Source organism: Protomyctophum parallelum (assembly GCF_964188405.1).
Source record: "Protomyctophum parallelum genome assembly, chromosome: 4".
NCBI lineage: Eukaryota > Metazoa > Chordata > Actinopteri > Myctophiformes > Myctophidae > Protomyctophum > Protomyctophum parallelum.
In genome coordinates this window covers 10,035,048-10,062,187 of record NC_139700.1, presented here as the reverse complement: position 1 = coordinate 10,062,187, position 27,140 = coordinate 10,035,048, and the positions used below count along the sequence as shown (strand labels likewise).

Sequence of the window (27,140 nt, the reverse complement as noted above, 5' to 3'; positions counted from 1 at the left end):
GACTTTCCCCTTTGAATTCTTTCTGGTTTTCTGTACCTGTAGTCAGTCATCCAGCATGCCGCATGCAGTAATCGAGAAGCAAAGTAATCCCAGTAAATGTAGTAGCACAGTGCCACTGAGGAATACAGTTTCTCTGGAGGTTGTGCGCTAGCTGGCTTAACTACACAGCGAATGTCACCTAACCCCAACCATTCAACTCGAGTAAAAGAATACCCACATTTAACAGGATTTGACTGTGTGTAGCCTGACACACATGGATTCCGCTGCAGTCTCCGTCAGCAGATGCAGGAGTTAAAAGTGGACATGTGATTTCTTCCAATATATCAGGGTGCACAAACCGGGGGAGCAGCTCATTACCCAGTTTCCTAAACTCACCACATACCTTCTCCACCGATAGACCCAGTGCCTTCACGCCTCGGTGTGTGTGTGTGTGTGTGTGTGTGGAGCTTCCAGCCCTAAGCTCTTCCACGGCCCGCCTAACCTCGAGGTCACCATTGCACACAAAGTGTGTGCGCAATGGTGCACATCTACCAGAGGCTATTTAATAGCCTCTGGTAGATGCCAGATGGGACTATTTTGAAGATGGAAGTACAATATCTGTAAATGACTTGATGATGACGCATGCTTCACTTTTTCATCCATTAGTTGGTTTATAGTCTCTCTTACTAAATAAATTATTAGTTACTTTTGTGTCAACTCCAAATAGACAAGTGCGGCGGGGAAACTGCTGTCAAAGTAGAGAATGTCATCGTTAACCCATTTAGACCCAAGGTAAAAGACTTTCTATAGAACTGATAAAAGTAGAAACAATTTCTAATTTCATTAAGTGTGGGACTGTGGGTAGAAATATAGTTAGGTAAAGACAAGCTAGCGGCTACCCATCTGTACTCCATAACACACACGGATGAAGTCCACTTCTGCTGCATATATTATACATTCAGTGCAATAAACAACAAACTCGGAAAAGGCCAGTTGTCACGTTGCATTTATTGGACAAGCTGGACACCCCACCTGACCACCACCACCATTGTCAAGGGCTATAGTGTTAGCAAAACGGTAACTGATTACTGTGAAATTATACAAAAATCAATCAATTCATAATCATTCAGCACATTGCGGTGAATCACCCAATATACCAACCGCTTCCTAATTGTTGACATCTGTAACCATTTTGAAAGGCTGATGATAGTCATGTAAATCTGACAAACAAATTCATGTTATAGTGCCCCTATTCTGGCACCAACCTTCAGCGAAAACAGCAGATCTACAAGCTCACTTGTAGATACGCTATTCTCCGTGAAGACATATAGATGGTGTAGATGCAAAAGAAGGGGGGCCTTTTACAGCAGACTACCCCCGGGGGACTTCGGTCAATGAAGTATACAGCATTTAAGTGGTTAATGTTTATGGTAAAAAATAAAATAAAAAAAAAGTGCACCACCCATTTACTCAAAATACATCAGACACATTCCACAACAAACCATTGACATGTACTGTACATAAACTGAAAGTAGCGGACACAAAATTATGTACCATGGATCATTGTTGACCAGTGTGTCACAGTGCATGTTCAAAACAATGGATAATACTGTGGCGTGGCATGTACACGACCATCTGTCCTGTAGTCGGTGTACACATACAACCCGAATACTGTAGTGAATACTGTTATTGTAATTCTGAAATGGAACTTTCCCCTCCGATGCTTCACGTGATGTATACAGTAGAAGAGACGGAACCGTTTTAAGGCCGATTTATAGACATCGTAATGATCGCGTGATGTGTCGAGTGCAGCTTCCTTGCGTCCCGAGGGCTGTGCCCAAGGGGCCAGTGAGGCTCTCCAACGTTGACGCACTGGGCCCTAGTGGTAAGAGGAGGGACTACAGGCGGACACCGTGGATTCATGACCGTGCAGCTGGGCTTTAACATTGAGTGCTCGCCGGTTGCAGTTCCGCATTTGACCACCAAAATGTGGTGGTCAAATGCGGTAAAGTAAGACGTTCTGAGACGGTCCTTCCGGGTACTTCAAAGAGCGCCACTGAGCAACTTCCACTGACATGAATAGCGGGGGGGAGGAGCTTCACGCCAGTTCAGTCTCTATCCTACTTTATACTCGACGACTTAGGGTACGGCATGGAAAGGGGGGGGTGGTGGCCTTTCTTTCACCATCAACATTTCTCTAAATGCTGCATTCATGGTATAAGGAGAGCAGGTCCTTTTTTTTTACAGGCGGGTAAAAGGGCAGCGGCCGAAGCCCCCTTTGATGTCCATGTGTGGCTTGCATGGCATTGCCTGCATGGCCCCGCCCCCACGACTGACTAACTGACACTGCCCTGGGTAGACAAGCTGACCTGGCAGAGAGCTATACGCTTGGAACAACAACAGTTTCGAGTTATTTCTATTATTATTCTTTATTATTATTAATTTATTACAGTACTGTGCCATACTTAGTCCTTTTTCGCTACGCGAAATGCAGCAACGTCCAGAAAGGGCAGTGAGACGGTGGAAGAAGAAGGGGAGACAGAATAAGGGGTTGGGTGACAAATTGAGTGCGATAACAGTCTTTAAATGGGATTTCAATGAAATTGCAACGAGAACAGACACCAAGGATGTATGGGGCAGGAAGTACAGAGATCAATCAATACACGTTAAGTACTGTCTGCTGTGTCCGGTTTTATGCTGTGTGTGTGTGTGTGTGTGTGTGTGTGTGTGGTTGTGTACACAACTCATTTGCTGTTCCATGTGGGTTATTCTGAGTAGCACGAGTACTGATATCATCCTGCCTCGAGAGGAAGCTAAAAGAAAGCGTCATTTCCTTTAATTGTTTTTGAAATACAATCATTCCATTTTTAAAAAACAATAACTATGCAGAGGAGTGAGTCACACATTACCGAAGAAAATAATCCAGTGATAAACAATGACGACACACACGGGGCAAAACAGAAGCATAAATAACTAGGACTATAGGATATGCAAATACAACAAGACATTCATATGAAGCAGAGTCATTGTTATCCTGCATCTGTAACACATTTTAAATAGATTAGATCCCAGCGCCTTCCTTTGTGCTTCCTTTGTTTTATTACACATGTGCTACGTGTATAGATCCCTTCTTTTGCTGACTGGCGATAAAAGTGGCCTGTCGACATAGCAACCAAACTAAAGGGACAAACAGGCGATGGATCAAAGGATGGTTGTGTGTGTGTGTGTGTGTGTGTGTAGATCTACTGGGGAAAGGAAAGCAAACGACACAAACAAAACAAATCTGTCGTCTGATTCTGGATCAGTCAAAGAAGGTTTTTTTTTTAATAAAAGTCCTGCCATAAAATACAACGTTGTGGCGTCAGTCGCCACTTAATATACGCTCAATCTCTTCCAGTCTCCTCAGGGCGGCCTCCCTTTTCTTCTCTATGTCTTTAATCTCTTCAGTGGACTTGCTTTTAGTCCGCTTGTTGTCAGCCTGCTGGCCACTAACGGAGGGCTCCGATTGGTCCGCGCCCACGCCGCCGCCCAGGCTCTCGGCAGAGGATTTCCTCTCATTCTTCTCCTCCCTGGCGGCGCCCCTCCCATCCTCCTCCTCCACCGCTTCCTCCGTCCGCTCCTTCCCCCTTCCCCTCCTCTCACCCTCCTCCTTTTCCTCCTCTTGGGCCACCGGCGGCGGGACGGCGGCTCCCTCTGCCGGGCCGAGCGGCTCCCCCGCCGCACTCATGGCCGCCATCTTGTTGCGCACGATGCTCAGGTGGCGCCGCACGTACTCCTCGTCGGGCGCCAGCGCCAGCGTCTCCTCCAGGCAGCGGGCGGCGCGCGGCAGGTCGCGCTCCTCGAAGTAGACCACGCACAGGTTGTGCTTCCCCTGCACGTTGGCGGGGTCGGCGCGCAGTATGCGCTCGAAGCAGGCCTTGGCGCCGCGCGTGTCCTTCCGGTGGTTCATCAGGATGTCGCCCTTCAGGATGAGGCCCTTGACGTGCTCCGGGTGGTGCGCCAGCAGCTCGTCCAGCACGGGCAGCGCGTCCAGCTCGCGGCGCGACTGTGAGTAGAGCAGCGCCAGGTTGAAGAGGGCGCTGCGGAAGCCCGCCTGCAGGCCGATGGCCCGGCGCATCCAGCGCTCCGCCGCCGCGTTCTCGCCGGCGTCCATGGCCAACATGCCCAGGTTGAAGTAGCCGTTGGCGTCGTCCGGCTCCTCCTCCACGTAGACCAGGAAGCGGCGGTTGGCCTCCGGGCGAAACCTGGCCTCGCCTGTCATCAGAAGATTCCATTTATCACAGGCTAACTAAACAAAATACATACATACATGCATGCACCTGGGACGTATCCTCAGTGATGTATCCCCAAGGTCATCGGGGGTTTTGGGTCTCCCAACATCATACCCCTCACTCAGGTGACCCAGCCGGGGGTGATCAAGTCCCGACTTACGTCCCAGTAGCTACCCTCGATCAGTCCCATTCGGGAAAAACCAGGGCCACACAATCCGTTCCTCCTGAACTACTCTGCCGGGACTGGGAGGTACCATTCTGGCGCGTGGAACGACTAGGCTCTGTGGGTTATCTCCTGTCCAGGCCCCTCCTACGTCTCACCAGGTCCACTCCTGCTCTCACCAGGTCAGGCCCTGTGCGTTGCACCAGACTCCCAGCACCCGGCACTTTATTCAGGATAATAGAATAATGTAACATCTTTTCATACACTGCCCGGTGCAAGATGTGAGCTCATGGGGGCTCATTCTGATTGATTGATTGACTGAAAAATTAAATTACAGTATGTAGAATGGGTAAATTTAAAATGAAAGTCAATACAAAAACTGCTACTTTGAGGACGAGAACCATGAAAAGCACTACAACTTGTTTACAGCAGGGTCCTCCATTTTCAATTCATCAGAACATTTATAGATGTACAAATATACACTATGAAAAACAGGAAGTCGTCGTCATATAAAGTGGCATAGGAGCGACATTTATTGAATCCCTCGTTTGAGCCAAATCTGGGTTGCACGTGGTTTGTTGGTACATGGGTATCTTGGTGGTGTACACAGCATACTGTACACAGCATACTGTAAACAGCATACTCTACTCTGCCTACTGTCAGAGTGCACAGGTATATTGTGTAATGTGCGAACGGCTATGCATGTGATGATGTGATCTTGTGCTCTCCCAGGAAGTTGTGCTTACAGTTGCACAAGATTCGCTATATTTGATACTATTTCAGATGTGTTACAGTTTCCCATAGAGCCATCCCCTATTATTTCCCTATTTGGCGTCCTTCCTGATACTATCCCCCTGCCTAAATATCAATCTGACCTTGTCGCCTTTGTGACGCTTCTGGCAAGACGTCTTATTCTCATGTATTGGAAAAAAACATACCCCCCTTCACATTCCCGTTGGATATCGGACATACTGCATTTTTTAAAATTGGAAAAAATTAAATATACATTGCGTGGCTCAATCTCCAAATTCAGTAAAACATGGCAGCCTTTTCTGTCTCATGTTGACCGCCTTACACTTGTGCCCCCGATTGAACCTGATTGAACCTGATTAACTGTCGCCTGACTTGCCAACCTGTCTTGCCTGGATGATGTTTGTGAACGAGATCTGCTTTGTATATTGGCTAAATTGGAGTGCCTTTTCTATCTCATGTTGACCGCCTTACACTTGTGCCCCCGATTGAACCTGTATAACTGTCGCCTGACAGCCCAACCTGTCTTGTCTGGATGATGTTTGTGACCATGACCTGTGAATATTGACTATATTGGAGTTTTTATTTCATTTTTTATATATTGTTTTTATTGTTTTGTTGTGCTTTGAATGTTCTTTTGTTGTCTTGATTTGGAGTTTGTGTTTTGTTATTGTGTGTTTTAGTTTCTTTTTGTATTTGTCACTCTGTTTTTATTTCTGAATTTACTTCTATTTTGTAAAACAAAAAATGAATAAACAGAAACATTAAAAAAAAAAAAAAACAGTTGCACAAGATTCCTAAAACGAGAAGAGCATGGATATACTGTAAATACAGATAGATGCACAAATATACCATCTGCAGTTCTGCACCAAATCAGTCATGGGCCAAATGTTCAATAAATTGGTGGCTCTTTCTTTCACTCTAATGGCTAAAATTACCTGGGAAACATTCCACTGGAAAGAACTTCAATGTAATGCTTTGTTTCAACATGTGAAAAAGGTTTTCAAAGTCACGCAAGTCAAAATGATAACATCCTCAGGTGTTGAACAGAAAGAGAGAAGAATCGAGTCCGGATATTCACCTAATCTAATAAATCTAATAAATATCCACATCATTGCAGTCGGAAAGACATCCTTGATGTAGAAAACCATTAATGTAAAACAGAACCTGTGTTCCAATGAAGTTATTATTTTGTACTTCATTGGTAAATATTGATGAAACCCACAGACAGGCGTAACCACTGGCGTCCCTAAATTGGCCATGTCATCAAACAATATGAGTGCATAAAGTGAGCGGAAAATCGAGTGGGTTTGTGAGTTTGTAAACGTGGGTGGGTTTGTAAACGTTGTTTAATGCAATCAGATCAGACTTTTCCGTTTGGTAAGTCGTTTCTTGCCACTCAGTAGGTGTTCCCGCATAACTTCCGGGTATAATGATGTCACGCGCATACCCTCTATATCTATAAATAAGAAAATATAGCAGATCTGCAAGCTCACGTGTCACAAATGTGACGTGTTTTGAGCTGTAGATTGGCTATTTGTGCGCAACGCTGTTATGATTAACATGACAGTGTTAATCGCTAGTCAGCAAAACACGCCTGTGACGATCGGTTCTGTTCTTCTGTCCAGCACCTGGTATTTTATTTATTTAATCTTTTATCGTTGGGATGTGCACTTTTTTTAAAACCTTTTTCATATGTTAAATGAAAGGATGGAATTGGAAGCAGTTGCTAAAGGCTGTAGTGTAGTGGTCTGTTGCCCTGCTAATATAGAAATAAGACAAAAGATTAAAGAAAAAGCCAGCTCATCTGAATGCAGAAATGTGTGTAGAGCTACTAGGAAAACAATAGTCTTTTAGAAATCAATAAGAGCATTGTATTTAAAGGAGAATTCCATGCTAGAATGCTTTCTTATCTTTCTTTGTAGTTATTACGTCCCCACCAAAGAGGTCCAGGTGTTTTTTTGTTCAAAAACTCCTTATTGGCTATTTCCCCTACCATAAGCCCTCAATGAATTGCATTGCATTGAATGGGAATTGAATGGGACTATGGGGTGTTATGCTAGTTCGCTTATTTCCATCGAAAGAAGTAGTAAAGTGTGCCGCTTGGGATATTATTTACATTATGAAGAGAGGATATATACAAAGAAATTATAATTTTGAGCAATGGAAATAAGCGAATTAGCACAACACCCCATAGCCCCATTCAATTCCCATTCAATTCAATGCAATTCATTTAGGGCTTATGGTAGGGGAAATAGCCAATAAGGAGCTTTTGCACAAAACAACACCTGGACCTCTTTGGTGGGGACGTAACGACTACAAAGAAAGGTAAGAAAGCCTTTTAGTATGGAATTCTCATTTAAAAGTCATAACCTTCTGAAAGAAGAATGTATGGCATCCTAGAAAAAAGGTAGTGGAGTCAAAGGCAGTTGCAGACGTCTGTGACAAGTTCTGACAACATCCTTGATCAGACAGCTGCTATGATCAAAACATAGTTTTAAATTAAACCTTGACTACCGTTCATTTGCCACTACGGTGAAGGAAGACATAAAGTAGTAGGCTCCTTGAATGCTACAGAATATGTATTAGTCCTACTGAGGAAGTGAACAGAGTTCAAGCAGCACTTGAAAAGGAACAGAAACACAGCAAAGATGTTGACATGTTGCCCGTACAAGCAAACATAATAGCTACAATAAAAATCCTTAAGATTTATGTGGCTATAACCACACCTTGTATTCCATTTAACTTCAGCACTGACCTACTCCTTGTTCCATAGAACAATATCAAGTCCCCTTTCCACTGGCCAAAAACCACAGTAAGACCCACCACCAGCATCTGGCTTTTCCGGTATGAGATAGCTAATTTCTCCTGATTGAAGAGGAGGAAGAAATATTGAGACTAAAGCACCAAGCATTCAAAGAAGAGAGCTATAAAAATGCAATTCAATATTCATGTTCAAACTGAACTGAAATTTACAAGCACGGTTTGCTAGATTGTTCCAACCGCAATCTTTACAATCTAGTTATTTGAACATTTTGGTAATTAGACTCCTCTATTATGGCATTATTATTGACATATTATTATGATATGTTTCAGGGTTGATCAGTAGTCAGCCAGCTTTCCTTCATATTCAACATAATGTCACGTTTGGATAATTATTATAATGATTCAATTATTCAAGCTCCCTCCAACATTAATATCAGCATGAAGAAAACTCTTGACAAGATGCATTTGTACGCTGCCCGTTTCTAATTAAAGAAAAGATACCTAAAAGACGTGTGACGTGTGAGTGATTCTTCTGTTTTGAATGAACTGTTATGAACTGTACGTGCACCCAGTAAAGAAATTACTTGTGGTGAAACTTGAATCATGCTCACATCCTCTTCAGCTATACGCCAGGGGTTATGCATATACTTGAAGTTCATGTACAAGAGATGGTGTCTTAATAAAGATTTTATTGAGCTTTATAATGATGTTTTTCTTTAAACCATTAAACTTATTTTAACCTTCAGCTATATATTTGATGGGATTTTATATTGGATACTCTTGTTTTTCATTTCTTTAACAATTATGAAGCATTTCTGACTCCCGTAGTGTCGTCTCTCCATTACTAAATTTAAATCATGCACCATTATGTACAGTATGTATATTGAACATTGCATATTTCATTTTGTTGTGCCTTCCTGTTATTTTACTTCCAGGCGTATCAGAGGAGACACGTGATTGGTCCCTGCTGGAGGACCCAGCGTAGGAGTAAGCAGTGACAAGGGGACTAGAATACACAGGGAATTGGGAATTGCTATAACGACCTAATTGGGAGAAAATTAAAAAAAGAACTGTGGGAAAAAAAGTGTGATGTGTGGCTCTCAATGAAACCGACAGGAGCCAAGGGGTTTATCCAGCAGAAACGGGTTGGGGTTAGAATCGACAGTCAAAATATGCTACGCACAATATAATTAGAGTTAAATTACTTAGTGAAATTACTTAAATTAAATAAACATAACCTTCTCTAGGCTCTCCACCCACGTCTATTATTATCTGCGGCGAGAGAGATAGAGAAGTAGGCAGCCTTGAAAGACCATGTGTTCCATACGGGCATAGAGCCCATCTCTGGTCTTGATGCCAATTTACAATTTACAATTTAGGCATTTAGCAGACGCTCTTAATCCAGAGCGACTTACATTTAGGCAAGAACAAAAGCATGGGAATACATCACATAAAAGCATTTATCATGAAACATGCGTAAGATAAGAAGGTAACAGTGGAATATCTATATGATGAAACTATACATACACTATACATAATAAACTATACATATTCACTACTATGCTATACATATGTACTATGGCGTGCTATGACTATATACAATACAATTATAGTGCTGTCTACATAACATGCTATAAGTCTGTGTCAAATGCTATCTAAGCCAACAGAAATGCTATGTAAGGGGTTAGGGTAAGTGCTATGGGCCATGATGGAGTCTGAAAAGGTGGGTTTTCAGGCTACGGCGGAAGATTGGGAGTGATGCCCCAATACAACCCTCGATGCTGCAGCTACCAAGCAATAGTAGATTTATTTTTAATTGAACTTTCGACAGTGTCATTTCAGTAAATAATACTGTAGGGGGTAGAAAAGTAATCGGTTTCTTTATCAACAGTTTTATAATGCTGTATGTTATAGGCTACTGAAGGTGTATGTTTCCACGTCTCTCTCCATGGTGCTGAAATAGCACATTGAAAGCCTGCCAGTGGCAGGATACACAGAGCCTGTGCCCGTCCGTAGCAATTCATTCCAGATATAGCATTTTACTCCCCAATATACTTATAACATTCCTTTCAAAAAGTCAAATAGCTTGGCCTACTGTAGTAAAATGAGGGTCATTGAAATTCTAAAGGTTGAGAATCACTGAGTTAGTGGATATAGCGTCCTGTTGAGGCGAGTGTGTAAGCATTGTGATGCAGCCGTAATGACTCACATGTTGTATACACACGGACAGGCATGTACTCGCTCTATTCAGGAGAGAGTATGTGACAGGCTGTGTAAGCTGTCCACTAAGGTAGGATGTGCCCTCGGGTTAACCTGCAGCGAGAATGCGGCAGTGGAGCAGAGTGTAACATGTGCGCGGTGGCATGGCACAGAGAGCCTATTTACTGCACGTCATTAAACTGGTTCTGTAAAAACTTTGAGTCCCACACATCACACCAACAAAGCATGGTATACCATCCCAGGTTCTGGACCTTAGCCAGCACAGCCCACGGGTTCAGTAAAGGTTACAGTCAAAAGGACAGAGCTGTGTTGCAACCTTCTAGCTATCTTTCCATGGTCTGTTCTTATTAACTAGGGTGTTTCCAGTAGTAGTGGCACACGCTTTTGTATAGCTGGGATTTAGTGGGGGTTTTTAAGTGGTGCAAACCACTTCCTTAAGTGCCTGCCTGACTGGCTAGGTAGGTAGGTATGAGCACGAAAACAGCATGGTTGTTTTTCACCACCTGTGCGCAACCTAATACACACACACATATTAACTGTATATAACTATATATGGTGATTTCAGGTGTGCCAGTACAGTACAGTGACAGTACAGTACAGGGTACAGTAGAGGGACCCCCACACGGTAACTGTCATTTCTCAACTGTTTCGGACACAGGGCGGCTCGCCGGGAATCGGGCCGGCACCACTTACTTCACACGGGTGTGATTTATTTTTTAGCAAATGCTTTTTAGAATGTACTTGACATTCACAATCATTGGAATCATGAACCGAATTACTGTTTTGAAAGATGTCTATATTGACCAATATAGATGTATTATGCAATTGTTCAAGTCTAAAGAGTTTAGTCTTTTATGCCAGTGGTTCCCAGACTTGTTAGCCTGTGTGACCGAAAAGAGACATTTGATGTCCCCCCGGGACACAAACTAGTGGAAGTAGCAGATCTACACGTAGTAGTTGTAGATTGGCTATTTTAACTACTTCTTAAATAAACATTTGTTTTCAAAATAATGGAATTTCTTAGATTCTACTCTTATTTGTTCATGAAAGTACTGAAAATACTTAATTCATGAAAAATGTAGGAAACACAAAATGAAGGGACCCATAAAAATTGGTCCACAACCCAACCTTGGCCCCACCCACACTCACCGGACTCCTGCATGAGCAGGGCAGAGTTGAAGAGAGCCAGTTTGTGGCGCGGGTTGAGCTCCAGGGCGCGGTTGAAGTTGTTCAGGGCCTCGGACGGCTCCTTCATCTCGATGTTGACGATGGCCAGGTTGTACCACAGGTCGGCGTTGCCACGGTCCAGCTCCAGCGCCCGCAGGTAGGCGTCCCTCGCCTCTGTGGGCTTGTTCATCTTCAGGAGGAGTTCACCCCTGGTGGTTCAATGTTCAAATAAATGACAGGAGGGTTCAGAGTCTGGATACCGTTGGATGTTCATTTGAATTAATGTGTGGCAGGGTATTGTAAGGTATTGTGTGCGTGTGTGTGCGCGAGCGTGCGTGCGTGCATGCATGCGTGTGTGCGCGTGTCTGTGCGTGTGTATGAACATAACTCAATAACAGTTGGAGGTTCGGCGGAACTTTGCATTTTTGCCCTTTACTGTGAACACTATTGAATAAAAAGAGGATATGCAAGTGATCTGTGCTCGTCATGTTCAACTGCCACACAATTGAGGATGCCATACCCAGCTTTATTCCCTTGGGTGAGAGGGAGTGATATGGCAGTGAACTCAGTGAACACACTGAACTGTTACATAATCATACATAAGCGTACATAAGCATACACAAGCAAACGTGGACACCACAGTTGAGGTTCTGCATTGATGCCATTTTGTTATCGTCAAGTCAAATAATTTAAAAGCAACTCTCGTTGACCAAAGTGCGATACAGAGCAGATGATAGCTAAATGACAAATGACAGAAACCATTGACATAAACAATAAGACATAAGACTAAAAGGCACAAATAAGCAGTGAAGCACACACTAAACACGGTAATAACTAATAACATATGGTAAAAACAATGATCAAATAAAACAATGATAAAGAACAACTAAAAAGGATGTGGGTATCTTTTTTTTAAAATATATAATCTTTATCCCACGATTTTGTAACCATTTCCCCCCCTGTGTCAATTATCTAATGTGATCCTGGGCTCTACACACCCTCCGCCAACCTAGTCCCCATATATATGGGGGACATGGGGAGAGCAACGGACTTGAACTCATGCTTCCTTCATGCCTGAGTGTCCAAGTTGCTCCTTTACACCTGACGGGGGAGTTTCCCTGGTTGGACGTAGCGTGTGGAAGGAACACGTTATTCCAACCAGTTCCTTTCCCCTCCAGGATGTGGGTATCTGAAGAATAGATAATGGCCCTGAGCGGTGCACATGCATTGCCGTGGGAAACAACAACAAAATGCCAGAATCTAGATTTACATGATAAGACTTCCAGATAAATAAAACACACAGCTGTTGGAGTGTTGTTGTTTTGTTGTTCATTAACATGAATATACGTGGTACAGGGCCAGGCTGGGCGCCAGGCAGAGATTATGTTTCACCTCTGCCCATTTCTTCCTTGTTGTGTCTGGGCAATTTTGTGTGCAGCTAATCTCGTACACGACTGGACCGTTTGGCATCAAGCTTTGCATGAACACTCCCAGTAGGCCATGGAAGACACTCCACCCATATTGACTTTTAACGCCCATAACTGAAGTTGCGAACTGAACTATAAAAAGTCTTCAGAAGCGTTAACATTGTAACCGAGAGGTAACGGCGATTTAGTATTGAGCCCATAACATCCATAGTTTGTTCAATCACCTCACTCTGAGCCTCAATTCCGAAAAAATGTAAAAAACATGAATGCAGCGTCCAAACTGCCCCAAATTTGAATAACACTGGAGCCTCCAAAAGCAAGTTCAATTACACCCATACGGGGTGCCATAAATGTGACAAATGTCAGTCTGTTGCAGAAGCATGACCCCCCCCCCCCCCACACACACACCAAATTAGGTACAAATGATTTCGTGAGTCATGTGACGATGACAATTGAGTTTTTATATTCCATAACGTTTGCCTGTAATTGGCTTAAAGAATGTGTTGGATAAGCCTAATTCTTACCAAAAGTTCCATACTGTATCATGAATGAAACATCCAATAAATCCCAAATTGGAATCACATGATGAGGAGACTATGAAGCACAACTCCAAAAGTACATTCAGATCTAAGTTCATCACAAACGCGTAGTTACACTGTATATATTGTATGCTATCCCCCCCCCCCCCAGCTTCCCGACACCCTGACGGCCGCAACCCTTGACTTACACAGCCCTGGCTAGGCAACACAGCCTTGCTGTCACACCCATGTACACACACCTTAATCAGATCCTGTGGATTTATCCAGCTATTTATGCCTGATTATTCTTGTTCTGACCCCCAGCCTGTTGCCTGGAATTACCTCTTGCTCTTGTCCATTTGTACCTCCGGCCTGTTGGGACGGATTATCTGCTCAATTAAACCGGACCTGTCCCGCGGATATGACGGATTAGGCTGTTGCCTAGAGCCCTTACAACTCCACGACTCACGCTCGTCTCCCACACTCACTCTAGCCAAGTCCCACTCACTCCTGGTTGCTACCCCGGCCCCCCTCTTTGTTAAATAAAACACACTTTTCCTAGAGATATGTGCTACAAGGAGAACACTTTTCAAGTTTAACATTTGTTATCACGTCGTGGATCTCTGGACCCACACATGCATGGGACCAGCATGGCTCCAAGGGTGATCTAGGATGTCACATGACCAGCCTATAATGACGTCAGTCCGTCTATGAATTTGGGAAAGGCTTCTATCCATGCTGACCCTTGTTGACTTCCATTATGCAATTAAATGAAAGCATAAAATATGTATGGGAAAAACACAAGTGGAGGTATTTCTGTGGCCTACTGGCAGCGGTGTGCACAAGACATCTGGCGCTGATCGGTCTAAGGGGTTTTGCGAGATCATCTGCGGACACAGACACAGATAGACAGACATACTAACTTAACCCCACAGACAGACTAAATTAACCCTAATTATAGACGGCTAGACTCCTGCAGAGTCGTGTATGCGCCATAAAAAAACCATAACAGAGTGACTATTCATAACCGGATGGAAATAGCTTGCCCTCCACAGCTCAGCTATTTGCACCCACTATGACTCTGTAATTGTGAATTATATTATAATTGTGAGGTAATTTTTGGCATTTAGACATTTAAGGATTAGTTACTCGGTCTGTACAGTGAACTAGGGCTGACCTTCGATCACGGTTTTGGAGATCGACGCTTCGACAAAAAAAACATCGATCGTCGACGCTTCGACACCCGACGGGGGACGGGGGGGGTGCGAGGCACGAGGCGAGCAGTGACGCACAATGAATTATAGATTTAACCCATTCTGACCTGAGATCAGATTCATACGAGGTTTCCGCCGGACACACACTGGTCTGATGAACCCATTCTGACCTGAGATCAGATTCTAAAAATGTCAGTCGCTCTTCGATTTTTCAAAAATAGCAGACCTACAAGCTCGTATCGCGCCACTCGGTGGCGCGATATGAGCTTGTAGATCTGCTATTTTTCAATAGCTAAAGCATAACATGATGCTGACACCAAAATGGGTGCCCGGTCAGAATGGGTTAAAATAAAACAGCGATATAGCTGCAGAAGATGGAGGGCATATTGGATTGGTCTTTTATTTAACAATTATTAAACAGCGCCTGAAACAGGCATTACCTCTCAATCAAATAAAAAAAGATATAATCCAAACTCTGCCAATTGTAAACGAACGGTAACATGGATGAACTCTTCAAGCCTGACACTTTGATTGATCATAAAGTTAGTGTGACTGTGAGTGTGCGTATACAGGCACTTTGATGGGAAAAAGCGATGCGATGCCGATGGAGAAGTCCCACATAGTTAAGTTACCTCATAGTCATGCTGCATGCGCTGTTGGTCGATGAAGAATTAGAATCCAAGGTTTGTCAAACATATTATGGTTTATGGTTGAAAGTAAACCATAATAAGTAAACTTTAAGAAGAGATCTGCAGTCATTGTGCTGCAGACAGTGCAGAGTGACCTTTGGACTCCCTTCACCTGAATTTGAATATGCTTTAGTGTTGCTACCCTGCCTAGGAGTAAGAGACTCATTGTTGCACTGAAATATTCTGGTTTTGAAAGGTCATTGGTAAAAATGTTTCCTGATTCTAGCTATTGGTAAAGTGAGTTATCTGGAAGTCTTATCATGTCAATCTAGATTCTGGCATTTTGTTGTTTCCCACGGTTATTGAACTGACTCAGCCGGTGTTGTATACCAAGGGCAATGCATGTGCACTGCTCAGGGCCATTATCTATTCTTCAGATACCCACATCGTTCTGGCCTGGATGGCTGGCTCTTATTGTGTTAAGTTAAGTGCAATAGTGGTTTGTGCAATAACAGCTGCAATTACATGTTTATTGTGCAACATATACTAAGTGCAATAGGGGTTGTGCAATAACACGAAGTATGGTTATGTGTGTCTTTTTGTTGTACATGTTACAACGACAATAAAGATCTATCTATCTGGGTGAATGTAAATGCACAATCTATGTAAAATGCTGCTATATAAATGCACCATTTACCAATTATTAACAATGTACAAATGTATGACAGTGTCTGGGTCAGAGCACGACCTTACTTAAATGTTGTTAGTCAACACAGGGTAATGCAAGAATGCAACAACCAGCAAGTCAGAGCTTGAGAGAAACACACCACACAGAGAGAGAGAGAGAGAGAGAGAGAGAGAGAGAGAGATGGTGTGTGTGTGTGTGTGTGTGTGTGTGTGTGTGTTGGTGTGTTGGTGTGTGTGTGTGTGTGTGTGTGTGTGTGTGTGTGTGTGTGTGTGTGTGTGTGTGTGTGTGTGTGTGTGTGTGTGTTTCCGAGGAAAGAGCTGGGGCAGGTGTGAACAAAATGATTCACATTCTTACCTGCTGATGTAGGCTTGTTTGAAGTCAGGTCTCATGCTGATTGCCTGTCGGTAAAGTTGATCGGCCTCTTCTAACCGCGAGTCGTTGGCACGGATGAGATTAGCCAGATTTATGTAGACGTTCAGATGGTTGGGTGCCACACGCGTAGCATACTTCTTACCGGGAATGATCTGTTCCAAAATGGAATGCAGAGAGGGACGTTTGAGAACGATGGCGTGATGACTTTACGTTGTTTATTGCCGGCCCACCCTCCCATTAGCCATAACATTGGCAACAATTATAATTGATTTACACCTTGAGGGCCCGGGCCTATTTAATCCATTAATAAAATGTGCCCATCGTCAGCAAGTGCCTCTAGGCTGTAGAGCGATGCGATCAGTTTTCATAGCACTAATTTGACGGAGATTATCAATCTCCGTCTCGGGCACATGACCGTGCACTTGAACTTGACGGTGATTTACGTCATGGTGTTAATAATCGACTAAATTGAGTCGTCTGATTAACCACTTGCCCCCTATACTAGGCCTCCCCCTTTTTGAGGGGCTGAGCACGGAATGTGAGGATTTAAAAAAAAAATCACACCTGTGTGAAGTGAGGGCCACTCCTATCATCATACTGTACATCATCTCATTCCGGCCAATCACAATTTGCGTCCTCGATGTTTGTGTTACACAATCTTTCTCTCAAGGCTGGCCATTCATTGTCAATTGCATTCACTGATTGTGTTAGCTCAATGTCTGTGATTACACAAACCCTCAAAGCTGGACATGGGCCCTCAAAACTGAGGACAGAAAAGTGAGGATGCTAACATAAGTGGTCCCAGGGGGGAATGTTTTACAGATTGATCTACACAGATTATGGAACCCCAAACATTAATGCTTTGAATAACATTATTCAAGATAAAAGCTATTCACTCTTAAGGCTATGAAATAACAACATTATTTGTATAAGAATTCCCATTCTGAACAGGAACCACTTTTGGAGTTTTAACTAAGCATTATGTTATACTTTAGCTCAGGGGTATTCAACTGGCGGACCGCGGTCCGACCACCTCTTTGCGGACCACCCAAGTTAATAATATAAATAACATCAGATGGTATACATTTCTCATGTGAAATTGCTGCAAAGGCCCCCAAAATGTCCCCCAAGGGCCCCCAAAATTCTGGCGCGCGCTATGCGCGCACAGTGTGGTCTGCCAGGGTGTATAACTCCCGGCCTGATTTGGAGTTCCACTCCGGGCCTGCACTCTGCACCCCATTATTAGTTGGGTGGAAGGGGATCTGATTTGTATAAGCTTGGCTTGACCATACTAAACGGGCATAGAGCCCCGCTCTCCGATGGACGCCGCGCATGGGACCGGACCTCTGTCTTATTCAAAAAAATATTTGTGGACCTTCATCATTTCTAGTTGAGGATCCCTGCTTTAGCTATTGAAAAATACCAGATCTACAAGCTCATAGCGCGCCACTCGGCGGCGCGCTTGTAGGTCTGCTATTTTTTTTAAATTGTGAAAATGTGGCACTAATCTTTGAATATATATTCTTTCAGAAGACTTTTATTTGTATTTCAACGTCAGGCCTAAATGGGTTAGGAAACAAATATTGTTTTAAATCTCAATTAAATTTCTTTGGTCATCAAAGACCATGAGCATGTATTATTGATGCCATCAAAAGGTAAAGTTAGCTGCAAGTTGTGATCAACCTTCTGTCAAAGAGGGATATCAAAGCAGGGAGACCAATAAATCAAATGGTTATGGTTATTTTTGAATGATGGAGACATTTGTCTTGCATGAGGCACACTTTTGAATACCTTTGACAAGAACAAACGATTCACGTGCGTGACACAATTCATGACACACACCTGTGGCATGAGAGATTTAGCAATCAGGTAGGAATCCTCTGCCTCTTTGGACTTGTTCAGGTTCTTGTACGTTCTTCCCACGTTCATATGAGCACCGATATCATCTGCAGATACAACAAAAAAAACAAGACAAAGGATCAAAGGATCAAATAGGAATTAGCTTACAGTGTGTCTTGGACGCATCAGCAAAATAACTCATAAGAGCCGAGCAAGACAAGCCAATACGAACGAGAAGAAAAAACTAAAACTAAATATGGCATGCTGTGTTAGTTCTCAATAGAATACATTGTCTTTGTTTGGAAAATTAATAAAGTCGAGTGCCATTTACTGTAGAAAGCGACGCTTGACGATTAGAAAACCAGGAAATCCTCATCAAGTTAATGTGTTTACGTACTTAATCTAGGGGAAACACTTTTGGGTGGTGACTCAACAAAAGCAATGTTTTGACTGTGGACGTAACTTCCTCCAACCAGTCCTTTTTATTATTTAAACGGTCTGGCTTCTTTAACTAAAACAATTAAATTATGTTAGTGGAATGAAATGGAGTCATTTGGATCGCATTCCCGGCATTGAGTTTCACACCCTAATCTCTACTGAAAGAATCTTTTGTTTTACTTTTAATGAGTCTCTTCTGCATCTTCATCACCTCCCTCTAAATCAGGGCTTTTCAACCGATCATGAACGAGGGACCACCACCCTGGCTTAGAATCAACCTGGGGACCACTGTTGTGTTGGGTTGGGATATGGGTAACATTAGCGTGTGACAGAGCAGCCTCTGTCAGAGTAATGCAAACTGTTCAACAATACACATTCATTGTATTGTTGCTGTATTGTATTTGTAACAGGTTGATTCTCAGTTCAACAACAGATGCACATTCTGCTGTGACATGTGAATCTAATATACTTGTGTTTATCTATGCAGATGCTGTAATTGCGAAGCTGTCTTGATTGCCTGAAGAGAGCTCTGATTGGTTGCTTTAGGGGGAGCATCTTGGGTGTTGCTAAATGCTTTGTGATTTGCTGACTGATTAGCCAGGGGTGGAGTCAGGAGTCTATATAAAGGGGAAATGGTTCAGTAGAGAGTGGGCTGCCATCTTCGAGTTATTTTTCTTCACTTATTTCTCAACCAATGGTCCATAATGACTACTAATAATATCCTAATAATAATGACTCAATCAGAGCACTCCCCCCTCTTGAGATTCTAACTCCCCTTTTATATTGGATTTCTTGGTCATTATACTGTAGGTCACCAGGTCATTCAGTTCACTGTTTCTCAATTAGTGGAGCAAATCCTACATTACAAAATGAATGGTCGGGGACCACATTCAATACAGGTGGTCCACGGACCACCTGTATTGGAAAATAGTTACTTTTCAGGAAATTGAAAAACTAGAATAACATGTTCCAATGGATCCAAAGTAGATATTATTTAGTCAAACTCTTATTAATACTTTTCATCGGTTCAATATGAAACCCACACAGACTTAACCTTCACTTTTACTTAAAACAAACACGTTGCTCGTAGATATCGGATACTTTCGCAACACTGTCACAAGACGGAGTAGCACATTCATTTGAATGTATGGAAAATATGTGGTGGTTCCAATGATTTGTACACTCAGCATGCGACTGACAGATAGACACGACCCCCCTGGAATAGCAAAATGTGCCACAGCAGCCAGCAACAACAGCTAGGAGACATGTCGAATAACATCTTCACACTGAGCTAGTGATGCAATGCTCACTATCAATACCCTCAATCAAAATTGATTCATATAGAGTGAGTCTATATTTATTATTATTATATTTATTTTCACATACTATACCTCCCGTGGATTCATAAAATGTGCCACAGCCAGCAACAACAACTATGAGACCAGTTGAATAACCTGTTGATGTAGTGATGGATTGCCCACTATCAAAACGGCACTGTGCTAAGACAATAAAAAATAAATAGATATGATTATTTTTGGAGCACTTTGACGCTGAATGAATGAATGAATGAAAACATCTGTGGTTTTCATCCGTTTCCTTTTCATATAAAGGCCCATTATTTATTTTGCATTTGAGCCACGGACCACAATTCCGTGCTGTATTGATGTGGTACCATTAGGAGAGATAACAGGCAAACCTTGAATCAAAATGACAATTCTTCTATACATTCTCTAAATTGTGTAGTCGACTTGTAAATTAAGTACCGGTAATGCAGATGTTTAACAATAATTGAACTCTTGAAACCAAATGGACCCATATACGGGTCCAGATGGTTTCATTGCACGCTCTCAAGAGTTAAAGATCTACAAGGCTCCATTTGGTTACCAATGGAATCCCTTCGAGGACCACTGGTGGTCCCCGGCCCACTGGTTTAATGCATTTTGGACGGGAACCCCTTTTGGTGTTTTAAACATTATGTTATAATTTAGCTATTGAAAAATAGCAGATCTACAAGCTTGTAGGTCTGCTATTTTTGAAAAATCGTGAAAATATTTTTTTCAGAAAACTGGAGGATTTAGAAGATTTTTTTTTAAATTTCGAGGTCAGGCCTAAATGGTTTAACCCATTCTGACCGGGTACCCATTTTGGTGTTGGCATCATGTTATGCTTTAGCTATTGAAAAATAGCAGATCTACAAGCTCATATCGCGCCACCGAGTGGCGCGATACGAGCTTGTAGGTCTGCTATTTTTGAAAAATCAAAGACACTTTTAGAATCTGATCTCAGGTCAGAATGGGTTAATAATGAAACTGTCAGGATGTAATAGACATTTTTAGAATCTGATCTCAGGTCAGAATGGGTTAAAACCACTGCATGAATAAATACAACATAAAGTGTGGGAGTGTGGCGTGCGTGTTGTCATCACATCCCCAGGGTGCTTTGAAGCTCTGCAGACTGCCTGAGTGTGATGATGAGCAGCTCCCACAGTACGTACCTGGCTGGACTCGGGTGGCCTGCAGGAAATACCGCAGGGCCTTCTCATATTTGTTCTGGTTCTCCAGAGCGTGGCCAACATTGTTCCACAGCTTGGCATTGTTCTTGTTGACCTGCACATGTTAAGAGTTAACAGAATGTGAAAATCATCTTCTTTGATGCATCATACGCCGACGGCAAAGTGCATTTTCACGTTTCTATGGTGGATTTTTATGAAACAATAACTTTGCAGATAGAAAAAGGATAATTCAAGCTTTTCGTACAGCTGCAATGTTGGTTTAATGCAATGAAACAGGACTTTTCTGTACGATGATGTCACGCGCATACCCTCTATAGCCTTCGCCATGCACACAGTCCATTACGGGTGCACATCATACTATAGGCGTGCTCAAGCGCTGTTGGATGTGCTTGGACATTGCGCTACGGAAAGTAAGTGATACAAAATAGTATTAATTTTCCTGTGTAGGCTTATATCTTAAAGGAGAATTCCATACTAAAAGGCTTTCTTACCTTTCTTTGTAGTTGTTACGTCCCCACCAAAGAGGTCCAGTTGTTATTTTGTGCAAAAGCTCCTTATTGGCTATTTCCCCTACAATAAGCCCTAAATGAATTGCATTGAATTGAATGGGGCTATGGGGTGTTGTGCTAATTCGCTTATTTCCATCACTCAAAATTATAATTTCTTTGTATATATCCTCTCTTCATAATGTAAATAATATCCCAAGCGGCACACTTTACTACTTATTTCGATGGAAATAAGCGAATTAGCATAACACCCCATAGCCCCATTCAATTCCCATTCAATGCAATGCAATTCATTGAGCGCTTATGGTAGGGAAAATAGCCAATAAGGAGTTTTTGCACAAAAAAACTCTTTGGTGGGGACGTAACAACTACAAAGAAAGGTAAGAAAGATAAGAAAGCATTCTAGCATGGAATTCTCCTTTAAGTTACTAGAATCAAGGTCAAGGTCAAGGTAAACTTTATTGTCCACAAGGGAAATTTGTCTTGGGCTTTCACCCCAGCTACAGCCACACATAAAACATCAATGACAACAAACATACATTACAGAGGAAGACACAACATTACACAATTGCACACATGATGTGGATAATCAGGCCTCACGTAGTTACCGCTGTTTCAGAGCCTCGTTCAGCATCTTAGTTGATGCTGATACAAACGATTTTTTAAATCTAATGTACTTCCACTTTGGTTCTTTGTATCTTCTCCCAGAGGGCAGAAGTACAAACTCGCCATATAGAACATAGGTAACATCACTGACAATTTTTTGAGCCTGTTTTAATGTAGCCTGCTCATAAATAGACTGAAGAGAGGGGAGTTGTCTTACCCCTATGATCTTCCCTGCAGTCTGCACCAATCTGAACAATTTGGACCTCAGTTGCACTGAGAGATTACCGAACCAAACTGTGATGCCAAACCTGACCAGGCTTTCCAAGACTGCTCGATAGAACACTAACATAAATCTTTGGTCAACACCATGAACCCTGAGACGCCGAAGGAAGTGCAGTCTTTGCTGTAGTTTACTACAGAGACTGTCAACATGTGTATTCCAAGTCATTGAGTTGTCAATACAGATCCCCAGGTATTTATATGAGGAGACCTGTGAGATGGTCGAGTCATGGATGACCACAGGCCTGTGGTCACCAATACTCTTGGGGTCAAATACCATCTCCTGTGTCTTCTTAACATTAAGAGTTAGGTGGTTGTCATCAGAATGCTACAAAACAAAAATGTTTTCTGTAATTAGACAGGAAAGGGGTGGCGAGAGATGGGGAGTGACAGTGGCAAAGGACGTCGGGTTCGACTCCCGAGTCGAACCTGCGGCACGCCGTCCTGCTGGCTTGGCAGCCTATAGGTGCCCAGACGGTGGAACTTACCGTCCGGGCCAAACCACTGCTAACGTAGGATCGGCTGAAAAACCCTTGGCTGTTTTATTTGACTCTGAACTTTGTTTTGATCTCAAGTAAATGAGCTTAAAAACATGATTCATGCTTCTTAGCTACTGAGAAACATCTCTAAAGGTTGCATGTATCCAGTCAAAAGCTCAATAGATTTATAAATAAGCCCAACGCATCTTGTTTATATCACTGCAAGGCCCTTTACTCAAGCCAAGGCTTGTTTTGTTCTCTTACTCTTTTGGCATCATTGACCATTGGCATTGTGGTATTTTACTGCTTGGTATAATATGGCACTGTAAAGGCACTTTATTCGTCATCTTCATATTGCCTAAATATTAGATTTTTGTAATTTATTTTAAATTGGCATTGTGGTATTTTACTGCTTGGTATTATATGGCACTGTACAGGCACTTTATTCGTCATCTTCATATTGCCTAAATATTAGATATTTGTAATTTCTTTTAAATTGGCAAATATTTGTACAACCCTTTAAATTGTCATCCAGATAATTCCACATTCAGATTTTATCGAAGGACACATCAGTCTTTGAGTGGTCTGTGCAAACTTATGTTTAAAGTCAAATTTCCTCCTACTATCCCCACTTTCTGAACTGGGTTCGAATAGCTGTTGTAGATGAGCTGGTAATGTTTAGCTTTTTGCCCTAAAGCACTGAGAAAACTGCGCCTTTCTTCGTCCTTTTTTTCAAACTTGACTACAGTAGCGGTGGTCTCAAAAACATAAGGAAAACTTTGACAAGAAAAGACTCGCTCACCGTATAGAAAAAGAAGTAATACTCATGGTCATGGTGCAATTAAAAAGCAAACGTTTCGGTCCTAAGACTATATGATTTTCACAGACAAAGAACTTAATCTTAAAGAGCTCCAAAACAATACAGCTCAGGTGCTGAGAATTACTAATTGATGACATCACCAGATTGTGGGCGTGGACATTACAGAAAGGATACACAAAATCACAGTTATATAGGAAATAGGGCTGCACGATATGGACAAAAATTCATATCACGATATATATGGCAGATATCTCGATATCGATACGATATAATATATATCACGATATATATGGCAGATATCTCGATATCGATACGATACGATATATCGTGCAGCAACATATTTTCTTAATGGGCGTGGCTAGCGATTCAGGGCTGGAGCCAGGCTACAACAGGACAGAGGGACAAACGGAGTGATGGTTTATTTTCCGAGGGGCACAGGCTAAAACAGAGGGCTGGCTTTAGAAGTGGACGATATATCGATATGTCGACGATATATCTATATCGCGATACCGTTGCCTTTTTGCGATACTGATATTGTGCATGTTCATACCTCGATACCGATACGATAACGATATATTGTGCAGCCCTAGGAAACAAGAATATTGCATACATCACGTCATGTTGACAGACTTATACAATCACTTTTAGAATATAACTTTTTCCTTATAGGTAGAACTGGAGGGAGAGATCTTCATTCAAGCCACCTGGATTGACAGACTTTAAATAAAAAATCCATCTAGATTCAGTTTGGAGGATTTAGTGTCTCTTCTAGATTTCTTAATTTGATCAATGACTGTGTAAGACAGATCTGCTACGGAGTGACCGGCTTCCATGAAGTGTCTGGCGACAGGAGATTTAATGTCCTTGCGTCTGATGGCACTCATGTGTTCTATGATGCGTGTGCGGACTGCCCTAGATGTTTTGCCTACGTACTGTAGATTACATTTGCATGTGTTCATGTAGACTACATTAGAGGAACTACAATTCACAAATTGTCCGATAGTGTATTGTTTGTAACTGCACTTGTAAAGCTTTTTGCCCTAAACATAATTAATTAGGTTTGTAGCTTCACGACATGTTCAAGTTTCAATACTTTTTATAGTAATAATAATACTTTCTATTTTATAAATAGACTATTTGTGTGATTTGGTGATATTGTTCTTGTGGTTAAAGGTTTTGCGATGCAGAGGAGATGGTTTTGAACTCACCTTCAGGGCTGAAGTGAACAGTGTGTACTCGGATTCCCAATCCCAGTTCCTGTTGAAGGTTTTCATGGCATGGGTTGTCAGAAGCACTCCAATCATTAACCACGAGATCTTTTTCAGGTGTCTACAAAAGGAAAAGTGTAAATGTTTATAATAAAAAATAATGTGCCTTTCCACGCATCAGAATAACCATTTCATTCATTCATTTGTGACTTAAAATACATACATGATCTGTAAAAAAATATATTTTAAATGGTTTCAATGCAAATTTTCTGCACCATCAATACCAGATTCGCTTTCTCCGACAGTCAGTAAAGTCAGTTAAACCAACCAACCAACTATCCATATAGGCTCAACTTACCAGATACCCATTTGCACTTCTTACCAAATAAAAATGTTGTTTTTATTTAATGAATAATAATTAAATAATAATAAATAAAAAAATTGAATAACAAATCTATGAAGTCAAAATATGAGGTGTCTTTGAGATTGACAGGCATTGACATGTGGACCGCCACCCTAAAGAGACCGTGAGACAAGGTGTCCATGAAATCTACTGCCTTGAGGTGTTTCTATGTTTAACAACCCAAATTCCTTGACAAAGGCCAAAGCAATTCCAGGGGTCGCCACCCAGTCAAAAACGTTGAGAACCTCTGGTTTAGGTCATGCACTCACTCACCCTTTATGGGAGACGATCCTGAATCCGTGTGCCACGAGCACACAGAAGCCCATGCTCGGCACATAAAGGACCCTCTCTGCCACGACGAAGCCCACGGGGAAGAAGAGGTTGCACGCAGGAATAAAAGGCAGGACAATCAAAGACAGGGCCTGAAAAAGAGACATTATGACATTAGAACAGTGGTTTTTAAACAGTTTTCATATCACGGCCCAAAATATCTCTCTCTCTCTCTAATTGAGTTTTTGTAAAATCTGATGCAGATGTTTAAAATGGAGCAGGACCACTTTGGACAGGCCGTTCTGGAAAATTTGGGAAAGAGGTTCATCATTGGTGAGTGTGTGTGCAAAATTTGGCATTGACCGGGTTAATGGTGCCGGAGATTAGCTGGTAACAGACAGACGGACACACGGACGGAGGCCTTCGGCCTGGTGGAATTTAACTCTTTAATTTAACTCTTGAGAGCGTAACATTATTACGGATCCATTTGGTTTCATTTTACGTTCTCAAGAGTTAAAGATCTATAAGGGTCCGTCCATTTGGTTACCAACTCTCCATCATATAGCTGGGGACCCCCTGGAACCCCCTCAATGACCATTGATTGATTGAAATATGTATTAACAGTTTGCAGAATTACAGTACATTTGTGGGGGGATTCAGATTTTTACGGGGGCCAGTTTCTAATTGCAGCCGTCCGTAGGTGCCCTTTGAGAGCGGTTTTGAAGGAGTCAAGGGATTTGCATGTCTTAATGACTGTTGGTTCCACATTTTGGTGGCATAGGAGCGAAGATAATTTAGTCCCTTGTTTGTGCCGAATCTGGTTGAAAACCACTGGTTGAAACCACTGGTTCAAAACCACTGCATTAGAAAGATTGCACTCCTAGGCCCTCATTTATCAACCGTGCGTACGCCAAAATATGGGCGCACGCCGAAATTACCGACATTTTCGGCATTTAACATTTCCGGCAAAGCTTGAAATTGAACTTGAGTAGGACAAATAGTCACGTCTGGTCGCGAGCTGGCGTACGCTGTTTTTCTGTTTTACACAAGCGGAGCAGCCTTGTCTGAACTGCTGAGAGGCTGTCACAGGCATCAAAACATATATGTATTCACTCCTAAAATGTTTATATAAAAGGTATGTATAATGTATATGGGCTACATGTAAAAAATAAATAAATAAAAATGTTAAGGAATACATGTGTCATATGAAATTAGTAGGAGATAAAATCGCGCAATTAAAAACAATGTTGCAAGAGATGCTTAAGCCATTTAAACAGTGTTTTGCATGAGCGCATACATGCGAGGATTTGGGCTGTCTGTGCTGAAATATTTCCATGACGGGACGTTGGAGAGTATAGTGCAGCAGCTGCTGCAGCTCAGCTGCGGAGAGTCCCAACGTGCAGGTATAGCCAAGCCTACTGTAGCCTAATCTACAGCATGAAGGCCGATGTCTTTCTTACGGTATGTGCAATATAATAAACCCGACGCGTCGCTCGAATGCCAAATGTACCGTGCCAGGCTCCCAGCGCAAGTGGGAACTGCATCGGAGATATAGGTATATTACCCAGCCAGCCCATGCACCAGCCACATGAGGCTATGGTTTTGGCTGCACATTC

At 42.3% G+C, this 27,140-nt stretch overlaps 1 protein-coding gene across 1 annotated transcript in view; it reads right to left on the bottom strand.

Moving 5' to 3' along the window:
• Positions 1-997: 997 nt before the first annotated feature.
• tmtc3 (transmembrane O-mannosyltransferase targeting cadherins 3) overlaps positions 998-27,140 on the bottom strand; it is a 62,597-nt gene continuing 36,454 nt past the window's right edge. Inside the window, exons 8-14 of the mRNA XM_083764182.1 lie at positions 25,528-25,676; positions 24,852-24,972; positions 20,936-21,047; positions 18,007-18,110; positions 16,147-16,316; positions 11,299-11,525; positions 998-4,233 (exon numbers count right to left, since the gene is read on the bottom strand). Of these exons, the coding sequence (XP_083620308.1) occupies positions 3,341-4,233; positions 11,299-11,525; positions 16,147-16,316; positions 18,007-18,110; positions 20,936-21,047; positions 24,852-24,972; positions 25,528-25,676 (1,776 nt within the window). The 3' untranslated portion in view covers positions 998-3,340. The remainder of the gene's footprint in view (positions 4,234-11,298; positions 11,526-16,146; positions 16,317-18,006; positions 18,111-20,935; positions 21,048-24,851; positions 24,973-25,527; positions 25,677-27,140) is intronic.